Here is a 22,421-nt window from a genome sequence, read left to right as displayed (position 1 = left end):
TGTTCACAGTGTGTCCTGTGTTTACATGTTGTGTGATATTGTTCACAGTGTGTCCTGTGTTTACATGTGTGATATTGTTCACAGTGTGTCCTGTGTTTACATGTTGTGTGATATTGTTCACAGTGTGTCCTGTGTTTACATGTGTGATATTGTTCAGTGTGTCCTGTGTTTACATGTTGTGTGATATTGTTCAGTGTGTCCTGTGTTTACATGTTGTGTGATATTGTTCAGTGTCCTGTGTTTACATGTGTGATATTGTTCACAGTGTGTCCTGTGTTTACATGTTGTGTGATATTGTTCACAGTGTCCTGTGTTTACATGTTGTGTGATATTGTTCAGTGTGTCCTGTGTTTACATGTTGTGTGATATTGTTCAGTGTGTCCTGTGTTTACATGTTGTGTGATATTGTTCACAGTGTGTCCTGTGTGTACATGTTGTGTGATATTGTTCACAGTGTGTCCTGTGTGTACATGTTGTGTGATATTGTTCACAGTGTCCTGTGTTTACATGTTGTGTGATATTGTTCAGTGTGTCCTGTGTTTACATGTTGTGTGATATTGTTCAGTGTGTCCTGTGTTTACATGTTGCGTGATATTGTTCAGTGTGTCCTGTGTTTACATGTTGTGTGATATTGTTCACAGTGTCCTGTGTTTACATGTTGTGTGATATTGTTCACAGTGTGTCCTGTGTTTACATGTTGTGTGATATTGTTCACAGTGTGTCCTGTGTTTACATGTTGTGTGATATTGTTCACAGTGTGTCCTGTGTGTACATGTTGTGTGGTGAGGAAGGTGAGGATGTAATTGTGTCTGGGACATTGTGGCCATCCATCACAGTGAGGAGGTGACTGGAGGAGACTCACTGTGATGGATGTTTCTTTTTGTTTTGTGTTGGTTGTGATTGCATCTTGTATGTGTGTGTGTGTGACAAATAAACTTGACTGAGGGCAAAACACCCCTCCCTGTCCCTCCCAGTGGTATCTCCCCGCCACTGACCCCGCCCACCCCCCCCCCGCAGCTCCGGGCTCGGTGGTCGCACCCAAGATGGCGGCGGCGGCGGCGGGGGACGCGAAGGCGGGCGGCGACGACCGGTTACACTTGTATCCTCCGCTCTACACGGCGCTCGGACGGCAGCCGGGGCCGAGGGGGAAAGGCGGGGGGAGTGCGGGGCCGTGCGGCGGCGGGGAGGGGGTCGCGGCGGCGGCGGCGGCGGCGGCGTCCCTCAGGGGTGGAGGAGGAGGAGGATAAAAGAAAGAAAGTAACCGCGGCCGCCATCTTGGGCGTCGTTAATGCGCACCCGCGGCGGCGTCCCCTGCGCATGTGCCCACCCGCGACTGGGCGGCCACTGCGCATGCCCGTGTGCCGAAGCATTCTGGGAGTTGTAGTCCTATATATTTTTTTTAATGTCAGTCCATCAGGTCACTGAAGGTCACCTCACCTTCTGTCTCCTTTCTCTGTTCGTTTACTTATTTACTTATTTATCTATTTATTCATTTCCCTATGTTCTCTAAATCTCTGTAAAGCGTCTTTGAGTGTATGAAAAGCGCTATATAAATAAAATGCATTATTATTATTATAGTAGCAGAATGAGGCCGTTCAGCCCATCGCGTCCCTCTGTCATTCCAATCATGGCTGCTCTACCTTTCCCCCTCAACCCCATTCTCCTGCCTCAAGAAGCCCCCAGACACAAAATGCTCAGCGGGACGGGCAGCATCTGTGGAGAACACGGATAGGTGACGTTTCACAGAGTGCTGGAGTAACTCAGCGGGTCAGGCAGCATCTGTGGAGAACATGGATAGGTGACGTTTCACAGAGTGCTGGAGTAACTCAGCGGGTCAGGCAGCATCTGTGGAGAGAAGGAATGGGTGACATTTCAGACTGAAAGGTCTCGACCCAAAGCATCACCCATTCCTTTTGCCCAAAGATGCTGCCTGCCCCGCTGAGTTACTCCAGCGTTTTGTGTCTTATCTTCGGTGCAAACCAGCATCTGCAGTTCCTGCCTCTTCATTTCCAAGCTGCCCACTGCCCTGATTTTTATTTTGTTTTTACAGATGCAACATGGAAAAGAGGTGCAGGAGTAGGCCATTCGGCCCTTCGAGCCTGTACGCACCGCCATTCAATATGATCATGGCTGATCGTCCAAAATCAGTACCCCGTTCCTGCTTTCTCCCCGTACCCCTTGATTCCGTTAGCCCTAAGAGCTAAATCTAATTCTCTCTTGAAAGCATCCAGTGAATTGGCCTCCACTGCCTTCTGTGGCAGAGAATCCCACACATTCACAACTCTCTCGGATAGAGAAGGAAAAACAGATCGAATGGCGGAGTGGACTTGATGGGCCGAATGGTCCAATTATGCTAGTATGTCTTATGGAAAAGGCACTTTGAATTGATCAAACGATACAGGCCCTTTGGCCCACACCGACCAACCCGTTCACACTAGTTCAATGTTATCCCAGTTTCCCATCCACACCAGGGGCAATTTTTACAGAGGGGAGAATTGACCTACAAACCCGCACGTCTTTGGGATGTGGGAGGAAACCGGAGCACCCGGAGGAAACCCACGCGGTCACGGGGAGAACGTGCAAACTCCGCGCGCACACACACGCACGCAAACATACTCTGGCGCTGTGAGGCAGCTGTTCTACTCTGTGAATGCCTCATGTAGAGGAGAGGATCGCAGAGGATCTTACCTGGTCTACCAACACCATCACCACAGTGAAGAAGGCACAGCAGAGACTCCACTTCCTGAGGATCCTCAGGAAAACCAACCTGCAGGAGAAGCTCATGATGTCCTTCTATCGCTGCTCCATCGAGAGTGTGCTGGCATACTGTATAACCACATGGTATGCCAGCTGCTCAGAAAAGGACAGGAAGGCCCTTCAGAGGGTCATCACGACGGCCCAGAAGATCATCGGCTGCTCACTGCCCTCCCTGGAGCACCTGTTCAGCCTACGCTGCCTCAGTAGAGCAGGCAAAATAATAAAAGATCCATCCCACCCCGGCCACCGTCTGTTTGTTCATCTGCCCTCTGGTCGACGTTTCAGGTCGATCAAACAGACTTAAGAACAGTTTTTACCCCAGGGCCATACGAGAACTGAACACTACCTTCTGCACTAGGCAAACTTTTGTACTTAATATAATTGTATTTATTTGTTTTTGCATTTATTCCACATCTGTTTTTACGCACCGTCAGGATTGGCTATTTTTAAATTTCGTTGTACTCGTTGCAATGACAATAAATGAATATTATTATTATTATTATTATTATGTATTCTACCGTTGCTCTTTAACGAGGTACCCAGTAATCTGAGCGTCCCGTTCCCGTCAGTAAGGGAGGCACAGATCGCCCTGGGATCCCTTAGCCCGGACTCTGAGCCACGGAAAGGAGGCATCAGCAAGACTTTGTCTGTGCAAGGTTGCACACTGAAGGGGTGAGTTTACCTTTGTAAAAAGTCTTCTTTATTTGTCTTTGGGGATGTAGCGTGCAAGGCAGACAATCATTTAGGGATACAGCACGGGAACAGGCCCTTCAGCCCACCGAGTCCGTGCCGACCAGCGATCACTCCGAACACTAGTCCTATCCAGCAAACACTAAAGAAACCAATTAACCTACAAACCTGGGGTAGACGCACAATGCTGGAGTAACTCAGCGGGTCAGGAAGCATCTCGGGAGAGAAGGAATGGGTGACGTTTTGGGTCGAGACCCTTCTTCAGACTGATGTCAAGGGAGGGGGCATCCAACTACGTCCTATCTTTGTCCCGCCCCCTCCCCGAAGGTGTCTACCTTCGATTTTAACCAGCATCTGCAGTATTTTTTTTCCTATACAATCATATCATATCATATATATACAGCCGGAAACAGGCCTTTTCGGCCCTCCAAGTCCGTGCCGCCCAGCGATCCCCGTACATTAACACTATCCTACGCCCACTAGGGACAATTTTTACATTTGCCCAGCCAATTAACCTACATACCTGTACGTCTTTGGAGTGTGGGAGGAAACCGAAGATCTCGGAGAAAACCCACGCAGGTCACGGGGAGAACGTACAAACTCCTTACAGTGCAGCACCCGTAGTCAGGATCGAACCTGAGTCTCCGGCGCTGCATTCGCTGTAAAGCAGCAACTCTACCGCTGCGCTACCGTGCCGCCCTACAATCTACAAAACCTGTACGTCTTTGGAGTGTGTGAGGAAACCGGAACACCCGGAGAAAACCCACGTGGGTCATGGGTAAACTGCTGAGTAACTCCAGCATTTTGTGAAATAAATACCTTCGATTTGTACCAACATCTGCAGTTATTTTCTTACACTATCTACGTCTCGCATCTATATATTAAAAAAAAATATATATATATATAAACACACACACATATACCCAACTTTAGATAGTTCCTCTGTCCCTCTCTTCCCCTCCCCCTTCCCAGATCTCCCACTATCTTCCTGTCTCCACCTATATCCTTCCTTTGTCCCGCCCCCCTGACATCAGTCTGAAGAAGGGTCTCGACCCGAAACGTCACCCATTCCTTCTCTCCCGAGATGCTGCCTGACCTGCTGTGTTACTCCAGCACTCTGTGAAACGTCACCCATTCCTTCTCTCCCGAGATGCTGCCTGACCTGCTGAGTTACTCCACTGGAATTTAGAAGGATGAGAGGAGATCTTATCGAAACGTATAAGATTATTAAGGGGTTGGACACGTTAGAGGCAGGAAACATGTTCCCAATGTTGGGGGAGTCCAGAACCAGGGGCCACACAGTTTAAGAATAAGGGGTCGGCCATTTAGAACTGAGATGAGGATAAACTTTTTCAGTCAGAGAGTTGTGAATCTGTGGAATTCTCTGCCTCAGAAGGCAGTGGAGGCCAATTCTCTGAATGCATTCAAGAGAGAGCTGGATAGAGCTCTTAAGGATAGCGGAGTCAGGGGGTATGGGGAGAAGGCAGGAACGGGGTACTGATTGAGAATGATCAGCCATGATCACATTGAATGGCGGTGCGTACAGGCTCGAAAGGCCGAATGGGCTCCTCCTGCACCTATTGTCTATTGACTTGTGGCCTCCACAGCCGTCTGTGGCAATGAATCCCACAGATTCACCACCCTCTGGCTAAAGAAATTCCTCCTCTTCTCCTTCCTAAAGGGACGTCCTTTAATTGTGAGGCTGTGACTCACCCACTGGTGGAAGCATCGTCTCCAGGTCCCAGGGCGGGGAGGGTGAAGGCCAGTTGGGGATGGACCGTCGATCCACTGCCTCTCATCCGCCCCTCTCTCTCTCTCTCTCTCTCCTCTCCACAGCCGCTGGGAGGCGCACGAGGCTCGCATTCTCCGGGTATCCGTCGGCTCCTTCCTTGACAACCTCTCCCTGGTGCTGGAGACCATGGATCAGTTCGGGCCCCCGAGCACCGGCTAGGCCCCGGACCCTGGGCCCCTGCACTCCTCCCTCAGCCGTTGGGGAAGGGAGGAGGGAGGGTTTGGTTCAAGAACCCCCCGAGGACACCAGGCGAGCGAGCATCGAATGGAACTGAATGGTGGACGCAAGAATCGCTCCACCTCACACCAGGGCAAATCACAGTCCCACTAACCCTGACAGGAGTGTCTGTTCATCCAGCTTCCCCTCCCCTCTCCCTGGTCCCCAGACCCGACCCATCCCTGACAGAGACAGACTACTCGGGGAGGGGGGAGCGAGGGGAGAGTTCTCGACTTTCTCCCCCCCTGGGAAAGGGACGGGGAGGTCAGAGCGGGAATCAATTCCCAGTCTGTTTTGGGGACTGTTTTGCTCTCTGCTTTTGCTCTGATTTACACTGTCCTTGAATAAAGCTGAATTGTGACTAGCCCGTTGTCCTTGGTGAAAGGGAAGTCAAAGAATTTGTAGAGGCATCTCACGGCGAAGAATATCAAATATAAATAGTGTATAATTAGATAGAGCTCTAGGGGCTAGTGGAATCAAGGGAAATGGGGAGAAGGGAAGGGAAGTGCAGTTTTGGTCTCCAAATTTGAGGAAGGATATTCTTGCTATTGAGGGCGTGCAGCGTAGGTTCACCAGGTTAATTCCCAGAATGGCGGGACTGTCATATGTTGAAAGACTGGAGCGGCTAGGCTTGTATACACTGGAATTTAGAAGGATGAGAGGGGATCTTATCGAAACGTATAAGATTATTAAGGGGTTGGACACGTTAGAGGCAGGAAACATGTTCCCAATGTTGGGGGAGTCCAGAACCAGAGGCCACAGTTTAAGAATAAGGGGTCGGCCATTTAGAATGGAGATGAGGAAAAACCTTTTCAGTCAGAGAGTTGTGAATCTGTGGAATTCTCTGCCTCAGAAGGCAGTGGAGGCCAATTCTCTGAATGCATTCAAGAGAGAGCTAGATAGAGCTCTTAAGGATAGCGGAGTCGGGGGGTATGGGGAGAAGGTAGGAACGGGATACTGATTGAGAATGATCAGCCATGATCACATTGAATGGCGGTGCGTACAGGCTCGAAGGGCCGAATGGCCTCCTCCTGCACCTATTGTCTATAATTCTGCTCCAACTGATGGCGACGCGAGGCAGGAAGTCGATCGGCGCTAGCACCGACAGGCATTCACCAGTGTTCATTTTGATAATCAGTGCTTTTATTAATACAGTTAATCATTGCAACCAAAGACAGAAGTTAATGCACAGGTCCCTTGATTGGATTAATTGCAACCCCTCTCTCTCCAGGCCTTTCTCGGTCACAGTCGGCAGAGAACATGTCAACTGCTCAGCTTGGGCCCTGTGTGTGTGACGCTCTGCGTTCTAGCGGGTGGGGAGAGAGGCAAGGAGGGGGCACGAGGGGTTAGAGAGAATGAGACGGCCGAGGAGGGAGTGAGAGAGGTTAGAGAGGCACAGGCAGTGAGGAGGAAGTCATGATGCAGCTCTATAGGACTTTGGTCAGGCTGCATTTGGAGTATTGTGTGCAGTTCTGGTCACCCCCATTCCAGGACGTGGAGACCTTTGGATACAGTGCAGAGGAGGTTTACCAGAAGGCTGCCTGGATTAGAGGGTCACAGCTACAGGGAGAGGGTGGATTAGAGGGTCACAGCTACAGGGAGAGGGTGGAGAGGAGGTCTACCAGAAGGCTGCCTGGATTAGAGGGTCACAGCTACAGGGAGAGGGTGGATTAGAGGGTCACAGCTACAGGGAGAGGGTGGATTAGAGGGTCACAGCTATAGGGAGAGGGTGGATTAGAGGGTCACAGCTACAGGGAGAGGAGGGTGGAGAGGAGGTTTACCAGAACGCTGCCTGGATTAGAGGGTCACAGCTACAGAGAGAGGCTGGATTAGAGGGTTTCAGCTACAGGGAGAGGAGGGTGGAGAGGAGGTTTACCAGAACGCTGCCTGGATTAGAGGATTCCAGCTACAGGGAGAGGTTAGAGAGGAGGTTTACCAGAACACTGCCTGGATTCGAGGGTTTCAGCTACAGGGAGAGGGTGGATTAGAGGGTCACAGCTACAGGGAGAGGGTGGAGAGGAGGTTTACCAGAACGCTGCCTGGATTAGAGGGTTCCAGCTACAGGGAGAGGTTAGAGAGGAGGTTTACCAGAACACTGCCTGGATTAGAGGGTTTCAGCTACAGGGAGAGGGTGGATTAGAGGGTCACAGTACAGGGAGAGGGTGGAGAGGAGGTTTACCAGAACGCTGCCTGGATTAGAGGGTTCCAGCTACAGGGAGAGGCTGGATTAGAGGGTTTCAGCTACAGGGAGAGGAGGGTGGAGAGGAGGTTTACCAGAACGCTGCCTGGATTAGAGGGTTCCAGCTACAGGGAGAGGCTGGATTAGAGGGTTTCAGCTACAGGGAGAGGAGGGTGGAGAGGAGGTTTACCAGAACGCTGCCTGGATTAGAGGGTTCCAGCTACAGGGAGAGGCTGAATTAGAGGGTTTCAGCTACAGGGAGAGGGTGGACAGACTGGGATTGTTTTCTCTGGAGTGTCGCAGGTTGAGGGCAGACCTGATAGAGGTATATCAAATTATGAGAGGGGTAAGACAGTCACACATTCCCCCCCCGGGGTGAAAATGACAAAGACTAGAGGGCACAGCTTTGTGGGAGGGGCAGTGTAAAGGAGGTGTACAGGGGGAAGATTTGTTATACACAGAGGGTGGTGGGTGCCTGGAACGTGCTGCCAGGAGTGGTTTAGTTTAGTTTAGAGGTACAGCGCAGAAACAGGCCCTTCGGCCCACCGGGTCCGTGCCGACCAGCGATCCCCGCACACTAACACTATCCTACACACACTCGGGAGAATCTTTACATCATTTACCAAGCCAATTAACCTACAAACCCGCACGGCCTTGGAGTGTGGGAGGAAACAGACGATCCCGGTTGAAAACCCAGGCAGGTCACGGGGAGAACGTACAAACTCCGTAGTCGGGATGGAACCCGGGTGTCTGGCGCTGTGAGGCAGCAACTCGACCTGCTGCACCAGCGTAACTGCCGGGGGGAGGGGGGGTGATGGAGGCAGAAACGATAGAGGCATTTAAGAGACTTTTAGACGGGATTGTGGATCACGTGCAGACAGAGAGGAGTTGGGCTGGGCCTCATCCACGGCACGGACATTGTGGGCCGGACAGCTTGCTCCTGTTTACTACTGGTCAATGTTCTATTGAGCAGAGATTAGCATTCACAGCAAGAGGATTTGAGTATAGGAGCAGGGAGGTTCTGCTGCAGTTGTACAGGGCCTTGGTGAGACCGCACCTGGAGTATTGCGCGCAGTTTTGGTCTCCTAATCTGAGGAAAGACATTCTAGCCATAGAGGGAGTACAGAGAAGGTTCACCAGATTGATCCCTGGGATGGCGGGACTTTCATATGAAGAAAGACTGGATAGACTGGGCTTGTACTCGCTGGAATTTAGAAGACTGAGGGGGGATCTTATAGAAACTTACAAAATCCTTAAGGGGTTGGACAGGCTAGATGCAGGAAGATTGTTCCCGATGTTGGGGAAGTCCAGAACCAGGGATCACAGTTTAAGGATAAGGGGGAAGTCTTTTAGGACCGAGATGAGAAAACATTTCTTCACACAGAGAGTGGTGAGTCTGTGGAATTCTCTGCCACAGAAGGTAGTTGAGGCCAGTTCATTGGCTATATTTAAGAGGGAGTTAGATGTGGCCCTTGTGGCTAAAGGGATCAGGGGGTATGGAGAGAAGGCAGGTACGGGATACTGAGTTGGATGATCAGCCATGATCATATTGAATGGCGGTGCGTGCAGGCTCGAAGGGCCGAATGGCCTATTCCTGCACCTATTTTCTATGGGGGAAAAAAGGTGGCCATTCCCAGTCCTTCCCCCCCCTTACCCTCACCACCTACTGTAGAGTTCAAATTGTGAAGCTAGAGGAAGGAATGTGGGGGGGGAGAAATAGGAGCGTGTCCAGGTGAGGCAAAGAGGGGTGGGGAAGGAAAGGGAGGGGATGTTACAGGTCACCTGAACCTGGAGACTTTCTACGTTCAATCTCCAGCGTTGGAAGCTGCCCAAACTAAAGATGAGGCGCTGTTCCCGCTCTGGTTTGCGTGTGGCCTCACTGTGGCAATGGAGGAGGCCCAGGGCAGAGAGGTCAGTGCGGGTAGACACAACGTGCTGGGGTAACTCAGCGGGACTGGCAGCACCTCGGGAGAGAAGGGAAGGGTGACGTTGAACTGGTTTGTAACTGGGAGATCCAGCAGGAAACAGGCACATGCTGGGTCTACACTTGGTCTCGCCGATGGACTGGAGCCCACACCGGAACAGCAGATGCAGGGGGTGAGGTGGGAGGTGCCCATGAGCCTCTGCTTCACCTGTCATGGTCCTTGGATGGAAGTGAGGGGGAGGGGGAGGTACAGGGACAGGTGTTTCATCTGTGGTTGCAGAGGGAATGTACCTGGGGAGGGGGTGGTTTGGGTGGGAAGGGACGAGTGAACCAGGGGGGGGTTTAAGTCGATGTATTCATCATCTCCAAATTTGAGGAAGGATATTCTTGCTATTGAGGGCGTGCAGCGTAGGTTCACTAGGTTAATTCCCGGAATGGAGGGACTGTCGTATGTTGAAAGGCTGGAGCAATTAGGCTTGTATACACTGGAATTTAGAAGGATGAGGGGGGATCTTATTGAAACATATAAAATAATTAGGGGATTGGACACGTTAGAGGCAGGAAACATGTTCCCAATGTTGGGGGAGTCCAGAACAAGGGGCCACAGTTTAAGAATAAGGGGTAGGCCATTTAGAACGGAGATTAGGAAGAACTTTTTCAGTCAGAGAGTGGTGAAGGTGTGGAATTCTCTGCCTCAGAAGGCAGTGGAGGCCAGTTCGTTGGATGCTTTCAAGAGAGAGCTGGATAGAGCTCTTAAGGATAGCGGAGTGAGGGGGTATGGGGAGAAGGCAGGAACGGGGTACTGATTGAGAGTGATCAGCCATGATCGCATTGAATGGCGGTGCGTACAGGCTCGAAGGGCTGAATGGCCGACTCCTGCACCTATTGTCTATTGTCTATTGAACCTTCATGGTTACAGAACTCACAGAGATATTCCCTCCACACCGTCCCATCACACACTCCCGGGGTCACACACACACACACACACACAGTGAAGCTACCTCCCTCCGCACCGCCCCACACACACTCCCCAGGGTCACACACACACACACACACAGAGTGAAGCTCCCTCCCTCCACACCGCCCCGTCACACACTCCCGGTGTCAGACAGGAGAAGAGCTGTTCCGATGGCGGGGAAGATTTGATGAACTTTTCGGAAGGGTTCATTTGGCGAGGAGGAATGAAAGCGGTCAGACTTTGCAGTTCGGAGCTTTGCCGGACTGCAGGGACTTTCTTTGTGGCCGCGGCACTTTCCATCGCCTGGTGGGGGCTCAGGACCTTCATCGGCCTGCTCGGCTCGGCTCGGCTCGGCTCGGCCCTCGGACTTTCCATCGCCCGGTGGGGGCTTCAAAAGTTGGGAGCCTCGATCGCCTCGTGGCGCCACGGGAGAAGAATGAGGAGGAGATAATGACTTTTCTTTGCCTTCCATCACAGTGAGGGTATGCCTGGAGCAATCACTGTGATGGCTGTTTGTGTTAAAAATTGTATCTGTGTGTCCTGTGCTTTTTGTTGTCTACTGCCGGACACTGACGTGAGAGGACGCTGGCGCTGTTTATTCGCAGCTTCTCCGTCAGGATAGTTTGTCTGTTTGTTTTTATGTTATGATTGTTTTTGTATAGCGCTTTGAGCTCCTGGTAAAGCGCTATATAAAAGAAATGCTTATTATTATTATTATTATTATATCAAATTGACCGTATTTGTATCTGTAAAAAGTTCAGAAGGTCCTTGGAAGAGGTCAGAACAAGAAGAGGAGCCGATGCAGCTTCTGACCACCACCTCCTGGTAGGGAAACTCAAGCAAAGACTGAACAGACACCAGCGAGCCAAAAGCCAGAGAGCGATATACAACACTGAATACCTCAGCAGTGCTCAAGTGGTGAAGAAATTCAAGGATATCCACTCAAGGGAAAATACAGAGCTACAGCTGTGGAGGAAGGAAGGACAATAAATGAGGAGTGTAATGTACCGGGCCCTGGTGAGACCGCACCTGGAGTACTGTGTGCAGTTGTACCGGGCCCTGGTGAGACCGCACCTGGAGTACTGTGTGCAGTTGTACCGGGCCCTGGTGAGACCGCACCTGGAGTACTGTGTGCAGTTGTACAGGGCCCTGGTGAGACCGCACCTGGAGTACTGTGTGCAGTTGTACCGGGCCCCTGGTGAGACCGCACCTTGGAGTACTGTGTGCAGTTGTACCGGGCCCTGGTGAGACCGCACCTGGAGTACTGTGTGCAGTTGTACCGGGCCCTGGTGAGGCCGCACCTGGGAGTACTGGGTGCAGTTTTGGTCTCCAAATTTGAGGAAGGATATTCTTGCTATGGAGGGCGTGCAGCGTAGGTTCACTAGGTTGATTCCCGGAATGGCGGGCGACTGTCGTATGTTGAAAGACTGGAGCGATTGGGCTTGTATACACTGGAATTTAGAAGGATGAGGGGGGATCTTATTGAAACATATAAGATAATTAGGGGATTGGACACATTAGAGGCAGGAAACATGTTCCCAATGTTGGGGGAGTCCAGAACAAGGGGCCACAGTTTAAGAATAAGGGGTAGGCCATTTTAGAACGGAGATGAGGAAGAACTTTTTCAGTCAGAGAGTGGTGAAGGTGTGGAATTCTCTGCCTCAGAAGGCAGTGGAGGGCCAGTTCATTGGATGCTTTCAAGAGAGAGCTGGATAGAGCTCTTAAGGATAGCGGAGTCAGGGGGCTATGGGGAGAAGGCAGGAACGGGGTACTGATTGAGAGTGATCAGCCATGATCGCATTGAAATGGCGGTGCGTACAGGCTCGAAGGGCTGAATGGCCTACTCCTGCACCTATTGTCTATTGAGTGGGAACACCTAAAAGCTGCTTGAGCTCAACCTGTGAGGAGGCCCGAGGGAGAAGGATCGAAAAGCACAAGGAATGGATAACAACCAGAAACCCTCAACACAATCCAGCAGAGGAGAAAGTTCAAAGAGAAGGTGGACAACTCAAGAACGAGAGCTGAAAGGCTTTGGCCCAACAGATGCCACGAAGAAATGCGAAAGAACATCAGGACGGACGAGAGAACACTGGTGGAGAGGCTGGCCAAGGAGGCAGAGACTGTGGCGACTCAGAGGAACATGGGAAATTGTCCGGGCCATACTTGCACGGGGAGGATTGGCACGCACATTCCTATCTTATCAAGAGGAGACTGCCTCTGTTGTTTTCCCGGGAAAGCCTTCACAAGACTATTCAAACGTGTGGATTTATAAATCCTTTGATTTATAAAGTACTGATACTCTTTGTGTTTTGTGCCCCGCGCCCTAAAGATGGGCTGCCCCTCGGAGTTACGTAGGTGCCGCACGCACGGTCGGCAGTGTCCGAGACTGAGGCCCACGAGTCGATGGGGCGTACACATGGGGTAAAAATGCACTTGCAGGGCAACCTGAGGTGAGACTGTTGGCAGGGAAGCCATCGTCTCGGGCGCGGCGGTCAGTGGGAAGGCTGTCGTTATATTAAAGACTGAACAGTGTGAGAGGCTGCAGTCCCTGCACGGATATCTGAACTTTTAACCCCACGCTCCTGACATTTGGCCACCCGGTACAGAGGGGGGGGAAGTGGGGAGGGTCGGGGCGGGATCTCCCTGTCAGTCTGCTCCTGGGCCTGGCCAAGATGGCCGCTCACGGGTCCAGGCAGAGGGCGGTCGATGGCCGCACCAGTCGGCCTACGTCCTACGTCCGTGCCGCGCGTGTTGTGCGTGGAGAGGGAACACGCGGTTGTCCCACGGGGACGCTGGAGGCCTTGCGTGATCGCGGGGGGTCGAGTGTAGTGTTGAGAAAGTTGGGCAATATATTCATTTGATAACTGTTCGGTTTGTTAACTGCCAACATAGGCAGCCTTTGATCGTGCTTCACTTTGGTTTGTTAGCTTTGTTTTCTGAATCAAAGTATTTGTGTATATTTTTACAAAAGGGGTCAGACACACACACACACACACACACACACACACAGAGTGAAGCTCCCTCCCTCAGCCCCGTCCCGTCAAACACTCCCGGAGTCAGACAACACACACACGCCCTGGGTCAGACGTACACACACACACACACAGAGTGAAGCTCCCTCCCTCCGCACCGCCCCGTCAAACACTCCCGGGGTCAGACACACACACACACGCCCTTGGTCAGACGTACACACACACACACACACACACACACACAGAGTGAAGCTCCCTCCCTCAGCACCGTCCCGTCAAACACTCCCGGAGTCAGACAGACACACACACGCCCTGGGTCAGACGTACACACACACACACGCCCTGGGTCAGACGTACACACACACACACACACACACACACACAGAGTGAAGCTCCTCCCTCAGCACCGTCCCGTCAAACACTCCCGGAGTCAGACACACACACATGCCCTGGGTCAGACGTACACACACACACACACACACACACACACAGAGTGAAGCTCCCTCCCTCAGCACCGTCCCGTCAAACACTCCCGGGGTCAGACACACACACACACAGAGTGAAGCTCCCTCCCTCCACACCGCCACCTCACACACTCTCTCCCAGAGTCAGACACACACCACACCCCCAGAGGGAGATACCCGTAGAGCAGCAAGCAGCGACAGACAGCAGGTTACGAGGCGGGGGCTCCTGGACGACGTGCGTGGCGGTGACTGTTCCCTGAAGGACCGCCCGCCCGCCGCTCCTCCTTCCCGGACCCCTCAGCACGAGCTCCTCTCCGCCAGCAGAGTGTCGAGGATGGTCTCGCAGAGGGTAGAGGGCGCGAGGGAGGTGGAAGCAGCCTGGGAGGGAGAGGGGAGAGAGTGAGAGGCCGCCACGCACTGCGCTCCCCGAGGTCACCGCGCCGCGCCGCTGCACTCTACCTTTGTAGGGGCCTCCCTTGAAGGTGTGCGTGACCGTCCCCAGGCCGGCTCAGGTACCCGTACCACTCTCCGTGCTCCCCGTCCGCGAACTGCAACGGGAATAACAACGTCAACCGGGCGGCAAAGGGGGAGCCGGGGCACGGATATCACAGACGGAACCACACACACACAGGGGGAGGGGTATCACAGACGGAAACACACACACACAGGGGGAGGGATATCACAGACGCAACCACACACACACAGGGGGAGGGGTATCACAGACGGAAACACACACACACAGGGGGAGGGATATCACAGACGGAACCACACACACACAGGGGGAGGGGTATCACAGACGGAACCACACACGGGGGGAGGGATATCACAGACGGAACCACACACACAGGGGGAGGGATATCACAGACGCAACCACACACAGGGGGAGGGATATCACAGACGCAACCACCACACAGGGGGAGGGATATCACAGACGGAACCACACACAGGGGGAGGGATATCACAGACGGAAACACACACAGGGGGAGGAGATATCAGACGGAAACACACACAGGGGGAGCGATATCACAGACGCAACCACACACAGGGGGAGGGATATCACAGACGGAAACACACACAGGGGGAGGGATATCACAGACGGAACCACACACAGGGGGAGGGGCCTGTAGGTGGGGGAGGGGCTACTCACGTGGTGGAAGGTGTAGGTGAAGACCTTCTTGAACTGTTTGAGCAGGCTTGGGTCCCGGCTTAACTGGTAGCCGAGCAGGAGGGCTACCAGAGCCTCCGTGTGTGGCCACCACAGCTTCATGTCCCCACTCCAGCTGGGGAGGGATGAGAGGGGAAGGGGATGAGAGGGGAAGGGAAGGAGAGGGGTGGTAGAGAGAAGAGGGGAGGGAAAACGGGGCAGGGGAAGGGGGCAGGGAGGGGCAGAAGGGAGAAAGGAAAGGGGCGAGAGGAAGGGGCAAGAGAGGACGGGGGAAGAGAGGAAGGTGGAAGAGAGGAGAAAGGAAAGGGGAAGAGAGGAGAAAGGAAGGGGGACAAGAGGAAGGGGAAGAGAGGAAGGGGAAGAGAGGAGGGGGGAAGAGAGGAGGGGGAAGAGAGGAGGGGGAAGAGAGGAGGGGGGAAGAGAGGAGGGGGAAGAGGAGGAAGGGGGCAACAGAGGAAGGTGGAGAGAGGAAGGGGAGAGAGGAAGGAGAGAGAGGAAGGGGGAAGAGAGGAAGGGGAAGAGAGGAAGGGGAGAGAGGAAGGGGAAGAGGGGGAAGGGGGAGAGAGGAAGGGGAAGAGAGGAAGGGGAAGAGAGGAAGGGGAAGAGGGGGAAGGGGGGAGAGAGGAAGGGGAAGAGAGGAAGGGGAAGAGGGGGGAAGGGGGAGAGAGGAAGGGGAAGAGGGGGAAGGGGGAGAGAGGAAGGGGAAGAGAGGAAGGGGAAGAGGGGGAAGGGGAGGAGGGAGAGAGGAAGGGGAAGAGAGGAAGGGGAAGAGAGGAAGGGGAAGAGAGGAAGGGGAAGAGGGGGAAGGGGGAGAGAGGAAGGGGAAGAGAGGAAGGGGAAGAGAGGAAGGGGAAGAGGGGAAGGGGGAGAGAGGAAGGGGGAGAGGGGAAGGGGGAGAGGGGAAGGGGAGAGGGGAAGGGGGAGGAGGAAGAGAGGAAGGGTGATTGGACGAGAGGGGAGGCAAAGGACGAAGCAGGGGGGTGGAGAGTGAAGAAAACAAGGGGGAAGGGAGCAGGGAGAAAGGGTATGGGGGAAGAGGGCAAGGGGTGTAAGGTGAAGAGGGTGAGGGAGGAGCGAAGGAATCTGTCAGATCATCAGGCGTTTCCCAGTAACGGGTTTGAGTCGGAGGCAGGGTCCGTGTGGAGAGAGAGGAGGGCGGGGGAGACGTGAGGGAGGGGGCGGGAGAGACGTGAGGGAGGGGGCGGGGGAGACGTGAGGGAGGGGGGCGGGGGAGACGTGAGGGAGGGGGCGGGGAGACGTGAGGGAGGGGGCAGGGGGACGTGGGGAGGGTGGACAGGGTCTCTCAGTGGTTGGGTGGGGGGGATTGTGTACGAGGGGGGGGTTTAGAGTGGGATGGGGGAAATAGTGGGGGGAGAGAGACGGGGGAGAGAGGGACAGCAGGGGAGGGAACCATGGGGTGGGTGAGAGGTGGAGAGTGAGACAGGGAGAGTCAGACAGTCACGGGGAGAGGGTCTCACAGTTCTCGGGCGGGGGGTGTACGGTAGGAGGGTTCTGGGTGGGAGGGGGTGTATGTGAGGGGGGTTGTTCACCTGGGTGGGGCTGTGGCCGTCCACGTCCTGCAGGTAGAACAGTCCCCCCTCCCTCGGGGTCCCAGCCCGAGGCGAGGGGCTGGCGGATGAAGCCCTCCAGCGCGGAATCAATCAGAGACTGCTCGCCTCGCCTCTGTCCCTGACGCAGCAGAAACCAGCCCGCCTCCAGCGCGTGGCCTGGGGACAAGGAGGGAGAGAGGGGCAAGAGAGAGGGGAGGGGGGGGAGAGGGGCAAGAGAGAGGGGAGGGTGGAGAGGGGGGGGCGAGAAAGAGGGTGGGGGGGGGCGAGAGAGGGGGGGGCGAGAGAGGGGGGGGCGAGAGAGGGGGGGGCGAGAGAGGGGTGGGTGAGAGAGAGGGGAGTGGGAGAAAGGGAGGGGAGTGATAGAGGGGAGACGGGGGAAGAGAGCAGGGTGGGCGAGAGTGAGGGGTGAGTTAGTATTGTGGATGATTCACCACCTACATTCCCCCACCAGCCCCTCCACTCACACAGCACGGCCTGATGGGGGAGGGAGAGAGGGAGACACACACGCACAAGCACTCCTCCCTCTCTCTCTCTTTCTCCCTCTCTATCTCTCCCCCCTCTCTCTCACTCCCCCCTCACTCTCTCACCCCCCTCTCCCCTCCTCCTTGGGGGGGGGGGGGGGGGGGGGGTTGGCAGAGAGATGGGGTCGACACCAAGATACTAGAGGAACAAGATGGACCACTCCATTGAAATCGCCTGCACTGAAGTGTAGTTCACAAAGGAGCCATTTTAGTAGGCAAACCCCCACTCCCTCTGCCTCCGCCATTTAAGTAGGCAAACTCGCCCTACCCACTCCCTCTGCCTCCGCCATTTTAGTAGGCAAACCCCCACTCCCTCTGCCTCCGCCATTTTAGTAGGCAAACCCCCCCACTCCCCTCTGCCTCCGCCATTTTAGTAGGCAAATCCCCACTCCCTCTGCCTCCGCCATTTAAGTAGGCAAACCCCCCCACTCCCTCTGCCTCCGCCATTTTAGTAGGCAAACCCCCAATCCCTCTGCCTCCGCCATTTTAGTAGGCAAACCCCCACTCCCTCTGCCTCCGCCATTTAAGTAGGCAAACCCCCCCACTCCCTCTGCCTCCGCCATTTTAGTAGGCAAACCCCCACTCCCTCTGCCTCCGCCATTTAAGTAGGCAAACCCCCCCACTCCCTCTGCCTCCGCCATTTTAGTAGGCAAACTCCAATCCCTCTGCCTCCGCCATTTTAGTAGGCAAACCCCCACTCCCTCTGCCTCCGCCATTTAAGTAGGCAAACCCCCCCACTCCCTCTGCCTCCGCCATTTTAGTAGGCAAACCCCCACTCCCTCTGCCCCCAGCCATTTTAGTAGGCAAACCCCGCCACTCCCTCTGCCTCCGCCATTTAGTAGGCAAATCCCCAATCCCTCTGCCTCCGCCATTTTAGTAGGCAAACCCCCACTCCCTCTGCCTCCGCCATTTAAGTAGGCAAACCCCCCCCACTCCCTCTGCCTCCGCCATTTTAGTAGGCAAACCCCCCACTCCCCTCTGCCCCCGCCATTTTAGTAGGCAAACCCGCCACTCCCTCTGCCCCCCGCCATTTTAGTAAGCAAACCCCACCGCTGGCTCTGCCTCTCGCAGTGTAATCAGAGTTGTGGGGGAACAGTGTGGGTGATGATGCCGTTAAAATGCAGAATATATCTCACCCGGCAACGAACGCACAGATTGGTGTTATTTTTATTTATAAACGTGTCTGCAAGTTTCTGCCTACTAAAATGGCGCCGTGACCTGTTGCAGTGTTTAGGGGCGAGTGGTCTATCTTGCTCCTCTAGTATCTTAGTCGAACACCCAAGGAGTGCCCAGGTGGGTCAGGGTTGGTCTTGCTGGGGGGGGACGGGGGGGACCGGGTGCACCTGTACCTGGGTTCTGCAGGCCGGCCCCGACATCCCGGTAACTCCTTGCCGTCCGACGACACCGTCTCCAGGACAACCGTCCCGTCCCGCTGCAACAGACCGGGGGTGTTAGAGATGCCCCCCAACCATACACGCGTGGAGCGAGACAGGGGGGGTGTTAGAGATGCCCCCCAACCATACACGCGTGGAGCGAGACAGGGGGGTGTTAGAGATGCCCCCCAACCATACACGCGTGGAGCGAGACAGGGGGGGTGTTAGAGATGCCCCCCAACCATACACGCGTGGAGCGAGACAGGGGGGGGTGTTAGAGATGCCCCCAACCATACACGCGTGGAGCGAGACAGGGGGGGTGTTAGAGATGCCCCCCAACCATACACGCGTGGAGCGAGACAGGGGGGGGTGTTAGAGATGCCCCCCAACCATACACGCGTGGAGCGAGACAGGGGGGTGTTAGAGATGCCCCCAACCATACACGCGTGGGCGAGAGGTGGAAGGGGACGGGGGGGGGGGGGGGAGTAGGTGAGGGAGAGAGAGAGGGGAACGCAAGGAGAAGCAGAGAGCACAAGAGTCAGAGACATACAAGGGCAGAGGGACAGAGATTAGGGAGAGAGAGAGAGAGAGAGAGACAGAGGGAGGGAGAGAGAAAGAGAGAGAGAAAGAGGGAGAGGGGGGTTCATGTCCCTCATTGCTGCCCTGTGTCTGAGGGTTTTTGTGGGTGTGGAGCGTGCGTTTACCTGCAGGTGCTGCAGGATGTGTTTGGTGCTCCAGTCACCGAGCTGCTGGGTACCGGGCCGTCCCTCTCCGGCACCCCGTCCTCCAGCTGGTGCACCAGGCACAGCAGCATCATGGGCACGGCCAGGGAGCTGACGGGAGGGTCCCCGGCCAGTGGGGGGACGTCCCAGACCTGACGCGTCCTCAGCACGCCCACATACGCACCTGCTCCATCATCTCCTCCGCCTCCCTCTGTACAAAGAGACAGAGAGTTACAGCATCACCCAGCACAGGCCCCTCAGCCCAGCTCACCACACTGACCAACATGCCCCATCTACACTAGTCCCACACCGCCCAAAATGCCCCATCTACACTAGTCCCACCTGCCCACACCGACCAACATGCCCCATCTACACTAGTCCCACCTGCCCACAACCGACCAACATGCCCCATCTACACTAGTCCCACCCGCCCACACCGACCAACATGCCCCATCTACACTAGTCCCACCCGCCCACACCGACCAACATGCCCCATCTACACTAGTCCCACCTGCCTTCCGTTTGGCCCATATCCCGCCAAAACCTGTCCTATCCATGTACCTGGCCAAATGTTTCTTAAACATTATTTATAGTCCCGGCCTCAACTACCTCCTCTGGCTGTTCGTTCCTTACACCCACCACCCTCTGTATGGGAGTGAGGGGGGGGGGGGGGGGAGGGAGGGGAGAGTGAGGCAGGGGCGGAGTGAGGCAGGGTGTGTGGGGGGTGAGGGAATGAGGCAGGGTGTGGGGGTGAGGCAGGGTGGGGGGGAGTGAGGCAGGGTGGGGAGTGAGGCAGGGTGTGTGGGGGTGAGGGGTGAGGCAGGGTGCGGGGTGAGGAGTGAGGCAGGGTGGGGGGAGTGAGGCAGGGTGGGGAGTGAGGCAGGGGTGGGGAGTGAGGCAGGGTGGGGGAATGAGGCAGGGTATGGAGAGGGTGAGGCAGGGTGTGGGGGTGAGTGAGGCAGTGGTGTGGGGGTGAGTGAGGCAGGGTGGGGGGGTGAGTGAGGCAGGGTGGGGGGAGTGAGGCCAGGGTGTGGGGGTGAGGGGGTGGGGAGTGAGGCAGGGTGGGGGGAATGAGGCAGGGTATGGAGGGGTGAGGCAGGGTATGGAGGGGTAAGGCAGGGTATGGAGGGGTGAGGCAGGGTGTGACAATAGACACATAGACAATAGGTGCAGGAGGAGGCCATTTCAGCCCTTCGAGCCTGTACGCACCTCCATTCAATGCGATCATGGCTGATCACTCTCAATCAGTACCCCGTTCCTGCCTTCTCCCCATACCCCCTCACTCGCTATCCTTAAGAGCTCTATCCAGCTCTCTCTTGAAAGCATCCAACGAACTGGCCTCCACTGCCCTCTGAGGCAGAGAATTCCACACCTTCACCACTCTCTGACTGAAAAAGTTTTTCCTCATCTCCGTTCTAAATGGCCGACCCCTTATTCTTAAACTGTGGCCCCTTGTTCTGGACTCCCCCAACATTGGGAACATGTTTCCTGCCTCTAATGTGTCCAATCCCCTAATTATCTTATATGTTTCAATAAGATCCCCCCTCATCCTTCTAAATTCCAGTGTATACAAGCCCAATCGCTCCAGCCTTTCAACATACGACAGTCCCGCCATTCCGGGAGATTAACCTAGTAAACCTACGCTGCACGCCCTCAATAGCAAGAATATCCTTCCTCAAATTTGGAGACCAAACTGCACACAGTACTCCAGGTGCGGTCTCACCAGGGCCCGGTACAACTGTAGAAGGACCTCTTTGCTCCTATACTCAAACTCCTCTTGTTATGAAGGCCAACATGCCATTGGCTTTCTTCACTGCCTGCTGTACCTGCATGCTTCCTTTCAGTGACTGATGCACTAGGACACCCAGATCTCGTTGAACATCCCCTCTTCCCTAACTTGACACCATTCAGATAATAATCTGCCTTTCTATTCTTACTTCCAAAGTGAATAACCCTCACACTTATCTACATTAAACTGCATCCGCCATGTATCCGCCCACTCACACAACCTGTCCAAGTCACCCTGCAGCCTTATTGCATCTTCCTCACAATTCACACTACCCCCCCAGCTTAGTATCATCTGCAAATTTACTAATGGTACTTTTAATCCCTTCATCTAAGTCATTAATGTATATCGTAAATAGCTGGGGTCCCAGCACCGAACCTTGCGGTACCCCACTGGTCACTGCCTGCCATTCCGAAAGGGACCCATTTATCCCCACTCTTTGGCTTTCTGTCTGTCAACCAATTTTCTATCCATGTCAGTACCCTACCTCCAATACTATGTGCTCTAATTTTGCCCACTAATCTCCTATGTGGGACCTTGTCCAAGGCTTTCTGAAAGTCGAGGTACACCACATCCACTGACTCTCCCCCTGTCAATTTTCCTAGTTACATCCTCAAAAAATCCCAGTAGATTTGTCAAGCATGATTTCCCCTTCGTTAAATCCATGCTGACTCGGAACGATCCTGTTACTACTATCCAAATGCTCAGCAATTTTGTCTTTTATAATTGACTCCAGCATCTTCCCCACCACTGATGTCAGACTAACTGGTCTATAATTACCCATTTTCTCTCTCCCTCCTTTCTTAAAAAGTGGGATAACATTTGCTATCCTCCAATCCACAGGAACTGATCCTGAATCTATAGAACATTGAAAAATGATCTCCAATGCTTCCACTATTTCTAGAGCCACCTCCTTAAGTGCCCTGGGATGCAGACCATCATGGGGGTGAGGCAGGGTGTGGGGGTGAGGCAGGGTTGGGGGGTGAGGCAGGGTTTGGGAGGGTGAGGCAGGGTTGGGGGGGTGATGCAGGGTGTGGGGGAATGAGGCAGGGTATGGAGGGGTGAGGCAGGGTGTGTGGGGGTGAGGGTGAGTGAGGCAGGGCGTGGGGGTGAGGGGGGTGGGGAGTGAGGCAGGGTGGGGGGAATGAGGCAGGGTATGGAGGGGTGAGGCAGGGTGTGGGGGTGAGGCAGGGTGGGGGGAGTGAGGCAGGGTGCGGAGGGGTGAGGCAGGGTATGGAGGAGTGAGGCAGGGTATGGAGGGGTGAGGCAGGGTGGGGGAATGAGGCAGGGTATGGAGGAGGTGAGGCAGGGTGTGGGGTGAGAGGTGAGTG

At 54.5% G+C, this 22,421-nt stretch overlaps 2 protein-coding genes across 2 annotated transcripts in view; one reads left to right on the top strand and one right to left on the bottom strand.

Annotated features, from left to right (window-relative positions):
• The first annotated feature begins 1,009 nt into the window (after positions 1–1,009).
• Positions 1,010–5,811, top strand: lage3 (L antigen family member 3). Its single transcript, XM_078430185.1, has 3 exons — positions 1,010–1,099; positions 3,301–3,429; positions 5,284–5,811. Exons 1-3 carry the CDS (start codon positions 1,044–1,046, stop codon positions 5,396–5,398), a joined length of 300 nt encoding a protein of 99 aa, XP_078286311.1. The 5' UTR covers positions 1,010–1,043; the 3' UTR covers positions 5,399–5,811.
• A 786-nt stretch (positions 5,812–6,597) lies between these two features.
• The window catches only part of renbp (renin binding protein), an 18,262-nt gene continuing 2,438 nt past the window's right edge, over positions 6,598–22,421 (bottom strand). Inside the window, 15 exon segments of the mRNA XM_078430223.1 lie at positions 6,598–6,957; positions 14,109–14,300; positions 14,302–14,330; positions 14,412–14,445; positions 14,447–14,500; positions 15,100–15,222; positions 15,224–15,232; positions 16,668–16,718; positions 16,720–16,844; positions 18,559–18,571; positions 18,573–18,641; positions 19,287–19,352; positions 19,355–19,444; positions 19,446–19,472; positions 19,474–19,515. Coding sequence (XP_078286349.1) covers positions 14,250–14,300; positions 14,302–14,330; positions 14,412–14,445; positions 14,447–14,500; positions 15,100–15,222; positions 15,224–15,232; positions 16,668–16,718; positions 16,720–16,844; positions 18,559–18,571; positions 18,573–18,641; positions 19,287–19,352; positions 19,355–19,444; positions 19,446–19,472; positions 19,474–19,515 — 783 coding nt within the window. The 3' untranslated portion in view covers positions 6,598–6,957; positions 14,109–14,249.

The sequence above is a fragment of the Rhinoraja longicauda genome, chromosome 39 (assembly GCF_053455715.1).
Source record: "Rhinoraja longicauda isolate Sanriku21f chromosome 39, sRhiLon1.1, whole genome shotgun sequence".
NCBI lineage: Eukaryota > Metazoa > Chordata > Chondrichthyes > Rajiformes > Arhynchobatidae > Rhinoraja > Rhinoraja longicauda.
The sequence above is the reverse complement of the archived record's forward strand: the minus strand, read 5'-3'. Positions and strand labels throughout refer to the sequence as shown.